The 6,210-nt window shown below is 30.1% G+C and overlaps 5 protein-coding genes across 5 annotated transcripts; all 5 read left to right on the top strand.

Moving 5' to 3' along the window:
* Positions 1 to 448: 448 nt before the first annotated feature.
* On the top strand, positions 449 to 2,538 carry COCVIDRAFT_43258 (hypothetical protein; the record flags this gene model as incomplete). Its single annotated transcript, XM_014694601.1, has 3 exons — positions 449 to 605; positions 639 to 731; positions 2,471 to 2,538. The coding sequence occupies 3 exons, from the start codon at positions 449 to 451 to the stop codon at positions 2,536 to 2,538; spliced, it is 318 nt and encodes a 105-aa protein (XP_014550087.1).
* Positions 2,539 to 2,568: 30 nt separating this feature from the next.
* On the top strand, positions 2,569 to 3,498 carry COCVIDRAFT_116501 (hypothetical protein; the record flags this gene model as incomplete). Its single annotated transcript, XM_014694600.1, has 1 exon — positions 2,569 to 3,498. A coding segment is annotated over one exon (930 nt), but the record flags the coding sequence as incomplete, so codon positions are not given.
* A 277-nt stretch (positions 3,499 to 3,775) lies between these two features.
* COCVIDRAFT_43256 (hypothetical protein) lies at positions 3,776 to 4,744 on the top strand (the record flags this gene model as incomplete). The annotated part of the gene is made up of 4 exons (XM_014694599.1): positions 3,776 to 3,830; positions 3,894 to 3,964; positions 4,034 to 4,404; positions 4,495 to 4,744. 4 exons carry the CDS (start codon positions 3,776 to 3,778, stop codon positions 4,742 to 4,744), a joined length of 747 nt encoding a protein of 248 aa, XP_014550085.1.
* A 390-nt stretch (positions 4,745 to 5,134) lies between these two features.
* On the top strand, positions 5,135 to 5,618 carry COCVIDRAFT_43255 (hypothetical protein; the record flags this gene model as incomplete). Its single annotated transcript, XM_014694598.1, has 2 exons — positions 5,135 to 5,163; positions 5,270 to 5,618. 2 exons carry the CDS (start codon positions 5,135 to 5,137, stop codon positions 5,616 to 5,618), a joined length of 378 nt encoding a protein of 125 aa, XP_014550084.1.
* A 123-nt stretch (positions 5,619 to 5,741) lies between these two features.
* On the top strand, positions 5,742 to 5,981 carry COCVIDRAFT_116497 (hypothetical protein; the record flags this gene model as incomplete). The annotated part of the gene is made up of 1 exon (XM_014694597.1): positions 5,742 to 5,981. One exon carries the CDS (start codon positions 5,742 to 5,744, stop codon positions 5,979 to 5,981), a length of 240 nt encoding a protein of 79 aa, XP_014550083.1.
* Positions 5,982 to 6,210: the final 229 nt, after the last annotated feature.

Here is a 6,210-nt window from a genome sequence, read left to right as displayed (position 1 = left end):
TTTTTTTTTTCATTTTTCTAAGAAAAAATTCAAAAAAAAACCAAAACAAGACGCCGAGGAACTTTTTTTTATATATCATGATATATAAAAAAAAAGTAAGAAAGAGTGAAGCGAATTAAATATAAAAAAGGCATGGCCGGGTTAGGAAGAAATACCTTACTTTCTTTTCACTGTATGCTAGGACATCTTTAGAGCTTTTAAAACTAGTACTGCAGACTTTCGGAACCTATTGGTAAACGAAAAGCGGCAGAATACAGTAACATCTTAAAAGATTAGACAACTAGCAGGGAACTACTAAATAAAACTTTAATGCTACTAGCTCATTGTAGCATTAAACGCTTTTATGGAGTAGGATCTTCAGAGACTACACGTGAATACCTTAGTAAATATTTATTATTTAAAGGTAAAGATATAGTCCGCGCATTAATGAAAATTAGTGATAAAGTGTATGCCAGCTTTAATTGGTGGATTCGGTAACTTCTTACTTCCATTAGGATTAGGAGGACCTGATATGGGATTCCCTAGACTTAATAATATAAGTTACTTATTATTAATACCTAGTATTGTTCTTTTCTTATTTGCAGGTGGAATAGAAAATGGTGTAGGTACAGGTTGAACACTTTACCCTCCATTATCAGGTATACAAAGTCATAGTGGTCCAAGTGTGGACTTAGCTATCTTTGGATTACACCTTTCTGGTATAAGCTCCCTTTTAGGAGCTATGAATTTGGGTCTTACCCTATACATTGCTAAATTTAAACACCTTATAAATATGACTAGAATAAAAGTTATAAGTTATGGTGTGATGTTTAAAAAATACTATTCTACTCTCATTCTATCTAGTTCTAATGACAAATCAACAAAATTTAACCCAAAAAACCAAAAATTGAACCCTAATTTTTTAACAGGATTTATTGATGCAGAGGGTTCATTTATAGTAGTTATTCGTAAAGAACCTCGTAATAAAACAGGTTGAAGGGTAGATGCGAGATTAGCTATCGGTCTTCATAAAAAAGATGTCGCATTGTTGGAATTAATTAAAAATTCTTTAGGAGGAGTAGGAGATATTGCACCTCAAGGTAAGGACTGTTTACAATATAGAGTAAGTTCTATTAAAGATATAATGGATGTGGTAATACCACATTTCGAGATGTATCCTTTAGTGTCTCAAAAAAAAGCGGACTTTGAGCTATTTAAAAGTATTGTAAAACTAGTTAATGATAAAAAGCATCTTACTTATGAGGGAATCTTAGATATTGTATCCTACAAGGCTTCTTTGAATTTAGGTTTATCCAGTCAATTAAAATCCGCCTTTCCTGAAGTTATCCCTAGACCAAGACCTGTTGTGCAAGGGCAAACAATTAAAGATCCTCATTGATTAGCTGGTTTTGCATCTGGAGAAGCATGCTTTTTCATTCGTATTGCTAAATCTTCTTCTACTAAAACAGGATCTCAAGTACTATTGAAATTTCTAATACCCCAGCACAGTCGAGATACCTACTTATTAAAAAGTTTAATTAGCTATCTAGGTTGTGGTAACTACCGCCTTCGTCTTAAAGAAGATAAAGGTGAATTTGTTGTGGAGGATTTAAAGAATATCACTAGTATTATTATCCCATTTTTTAAAAAGTACCCTATTATGGGTATTAAGTCTGAAGATTTTTTAGACTTCTGCAAGGCTTCTGAACTTATGTTAAATAAAGAACATCTTAATAATGAAGGACTTGAAAAACTTAGTATGATTAAGAGTTCAATGAATAAAAAGCGTGTTGATACGAGTAAAGATTAATGTTGAAAATAAATTTGCACCTTTGGACACTTATAGAAGCAATAAATACCTATATATGTATAATAGGGATAAGTCTATTTTGTATTTTTATACAAAGAAAATTAGTGATTTTTTTCATGTTGGAATACATTATATTACTTTAAAAAAACATTTGAAAAAGGGTACGTACTATTTGGGTAAATACAAGTTTAGCAAGGAGTTTGTGCCTTCAGCTAAGTATAAAAAAATTTCTCTCTTAGAACTAGATTTGAAATTAAAGAGAGATAGAGAAGAGAAATTTACACGAAAAGGCTAATTTTTGTTTTGTGTAATTACTTTATCAATTTTACTCGTCGAATTTAGTATTCAATGTATTTCTTACATATTTAAGATATTTAACAAACTTTCAAGTAACATTAGTTAAACACATTGATTTAGGTAAAGCATATAAAGGATATTTATGTGAATATGTGAAAGAAAATACGTTGTAATGGGATTCATATAAAATTTTTAACTGTATGCTGGAATAGCTCAGTGTTTATAAGTACTTAATAGTAAAAATCTTGTAAGCTATGCTTAATCAGCAGGAAACAAAAGTAATTTTGATTATCATTAGGTTCCTCAGAGACTACACGTTAAAGACCGTATATTAATACGCTTAAAATATAGTCCACAAATAGTTATTATTTTAACTATTTTTAGTCATGACAACTACATTTAACATGAGAAGTCCTGGTATAAGATTACATAAACTAATCTTATTTGCTTGAGCAGTTGTTATTACAGCTATTTTATTATTATTATCATTACCTGTCTTAGCCGGTAAACTTATTCTGCCGGCTCTAAATTTGGCTGTATTCTGGGAACCGTTATATGAAAATATATCGCAATCAGAAGGTAATTTATTAAGTTTGAACTTTTTAGAGAACCTCAGAGGCTATACGCCAAAATATTTTGGTTGTAGTTTAGAAATTTTAACCTTTCCTTTATGTACAACGGTTAGATCAATTCATACTGATAATAATAGTAAGAATTTAAATAAATCTCTCTTTAGTTATTATCTTACCGGGCTTATTGAGGGTGATGGTACAATAATTTCACCAAAAACTTTAAGATCCCCTAAAGGTAAGTTAAATTATCCTTCTATACAAATAGTTTTTCATTTAAAAGATTTACCTTTAGCTTTACTTATTCAAAAAGAATTAGGTGTAGGTTCATTATCTAGAAAAAAAGGGGTAGATGCTTATATATTAACTATAAATAGTTATGAAGGTATTTTATTCGTTATTTCATTAATAAATGGAAAAATGAGAACACCTAAAATATATAGTCTTAATGAATTAATAGATTTTTTAAATAAAACTAAAGGAACCAGTATTGAAAAATATTCTGTATCTATAGAGCCTTTACATTCCAATCCATGGCTGTCAGGGTTTATAGAAGCAGACGCTTCTTTTCAAGTAAGAACTACTCTTTCAGGTAAATATCCTAAACTTGAATGTAAATTAGAAATATCTCAAAGACGAGAAGATCACAAAGGATATGATAATTTAGAATTTTTAAGTTATATTGCTGAGTTTTTAGAAACGGAAGTAAAAAAAATAAGATCGGATAAACCAAAACCTGAGTATAGAGTTAGAACTACTAACCTTAAAGGTAATATTAATGCTAAAAATTATCTTTTACAATTTCCTCTATTTGGAACTAAACATTTAGATTCCTTAGATTGAATGGAAGTAGTAGATATGTTTGGTAGAAAGGAGCATAATACAGATAAAGGAAAGGAAAAAATAGTAAATATCAAATCAGGTATGAACAACTACAGAACTGATTTTACTTGAGATCATTTACAAAAATTCTACAACGTAAAAATATAAGATATGGTCCGATCAGGCATGAAAGTGTCTGCGTATCTGCACTAAGTTTTAATAACTTTTTAAGCTAAAGAATAACACTTTAAGCTATGGGATTTCATCCAGCAGATCAACAACAGTAATGGGAATTACTATGGTTCTTACTGACAGAAACTTTAACACTTCATTCTTTGAAGTAGCAGGTGGTGGTGATCCTATATTATACCAACATCTATTCTGATTCTTCGGACATCCTGAGGTTACGAATGTAGGCCTCTTAACGTCGCTGTATGCTGGGACCCCTTCGCTATATAGTTCTAAATACTCCTCCTTATATGGCACAGTAAAAAAGTTAGAACAATGAAGGAAATCAGCCGGTAACATTTTATATATAAAAAATGGAACCTCAGAGGCTCTACGCGACGGAGTTGTAGTAAATTTAGAAAATGTTAAACGTGTATCAGATCACGTTCCTAAACATTTGAAGCCTCTAAATAATGAACAATTAGGTTATTATCTAGCAGGATTCATAGACGGGGATGGTCATTTTAGTAAAGCTCAACAATTAGTTATAACTTTTAGTTCTCCAGATGCATTTCTAGCCTATTACTTGAAAGGAAGATTAGGTTACGGTAATGTAAGAAAAGTAAAGGACAAAAACGCATACCTTTTAATTGTATCTAATGAAAAGGGTATGTTAAATATAATTAACTTGATAAATGGTAAATTAAGAACAGAACACAGATTTAACCAAGTAGTTAATAATGTATTAAGTCATACTAAGTATGCAGATCAAAATATTCATTTTACTATAGATTCAAGTAAAAATTTTGATAACCACTGATTAGCAGGTTTTTCTGATGCGGATGCTAGTTTTCAAATAAAAATTATTAAACGTATTACCAGAAATAAACCGGAAATAAGATTAAATTTTCAAATAGATCAAAAAAGTGTTTTATTGTTAAATATAATAAAAGAATACTTAGGTGGAAACATTGGATATAGGAAGTCTCAAGATACCTATTATTACGGTTCTACTAGTTTCGGTTCTGCTAAAAGGGTTATAGAATATTTTGATCGATATCACTTACAATCTAGAAAGCATATAAGCTATTTAAGATGAAGAAAGGTATATAGATTAATACAAGACAAACAACACTTAACAGATAAAGGGCTATCCAAAATACTAATCATTAAATCTTTAATAAACCGTCATGAAGAAAATACTACAACTTAAGATAAAGTCCTAACAAGAATATAAAAGTTTTTGAGTATTAATGAGAAAAGACTGTTATAATACACAGCTATTCCTTTAATCAAAATATTGTTACATTTTAATTATACCAGGTTTTGGTATAATAAGTACTACAATTTCTGCCAACTCTAACAAAAGCGTGTTCGGATACCTTGGTATGGTTTACGCTATGTGTTCTATTGGTATCTTAGGATTTGTAGTTTGAAGTCAATGGCTGGCTTTCCTTATGGGTGACTATAAGGTAATAAATTTCGCTATATGATTCTGGAACAGCTTAGTGCCTATAAGTACTTTTAATAGTGAAAATCTTATAGGCTATGCTCAATCAGCAGGTAATTTTAGTTTTGTGTCATCTTCTTTTTTAGTAGCGAAGGATACAAAAACGGACAAAAGCTCCTCAGAGACTACACGCGAAACATCTTTTAATTTTGATGAATATAGAAAAATATCAGATAAAAATTCTGATCAAGTATCTGACAATTGGTTAACTTGGTTTATTGGGTTTTCTGAAGGTGATGGTGCTTTTCTTACAGGAAAAGACAAACGTCTTGTATTTGTACTAACTCAAAAAGAAACTGCTATACTAAATCATGTGCATGAAACATTAGGTATTGGTAGGGTTAGAACATACGGTAATTTTAGTCGTTATCGTGTTGATGATAAAAAAGGTATACTTGTTCTAATTTCTTTATTTAATGGTAACTTGGTTTTAGATAAAAGAAAAGTCCAAGTAAAAAGATGATTAGATACTGTTAATATAGAAGAAAAAAATAACAATGTTCTTCCCATACTAAATAATAGTTGACTGTCAGGATTTATAGATGCAGAAGGTTGTTTTAATGTTACACTTTTTAAAAGAAAATCTATGACTTTAGGCTATCAAGTTAAACTAAGATTTATGATTGACCAAAAAGATAGCTTGGATAATATGCTCTTTATAAAGGACCAGTTAAATCTGTTTTTAACTAACAGAAAGCTTAAAAAAGGTACTATTGGTACTATGCATAGAATAGAAAGCAATTCATTTGTTAAGGTCCCACTTATAATTGAATATATCTATAGATTTAGATTAAAAACTAAAAAACAAGAGTCATTTGACAAATGAGTAACAGTTTATGAGTTAGTAAAAAACAAGGCTCACCTTACAGAACAAGGACTTAATGAAATAAGAAAACTAAGTAAAGAGGTCAATATAATCACTAGTATTACAAAAAAAATTGGTGATAAACTTAATTAAAAGATGAAGATATAGTCCACAAAAGGTTTTTACCTTGTGCACCACATGTATACTGTTGGACTAGACGTAGATACAAGAGCATACTTCACAGCGGCTA

The sequence above is a fragment of the Bipolaris victoriae genome, assembly GCF_000527765.1.
Source record: "Bipolaris victoriae FI3 unplaced genomic scaffold scaffold_281, whole genome shotgun sequence".
NCBI lineage: Eukaryota > Fungi > Ascomycota > Dothideomycetes > Pleosporales > Pleosporaceae > Bipolaris > Bipolaris victoriae.
The sequence above is the reverse complement of the archived record's forward strand: the minus strand, read 5'-3'. Positions and strand labels throughout refer to the sequence as shown.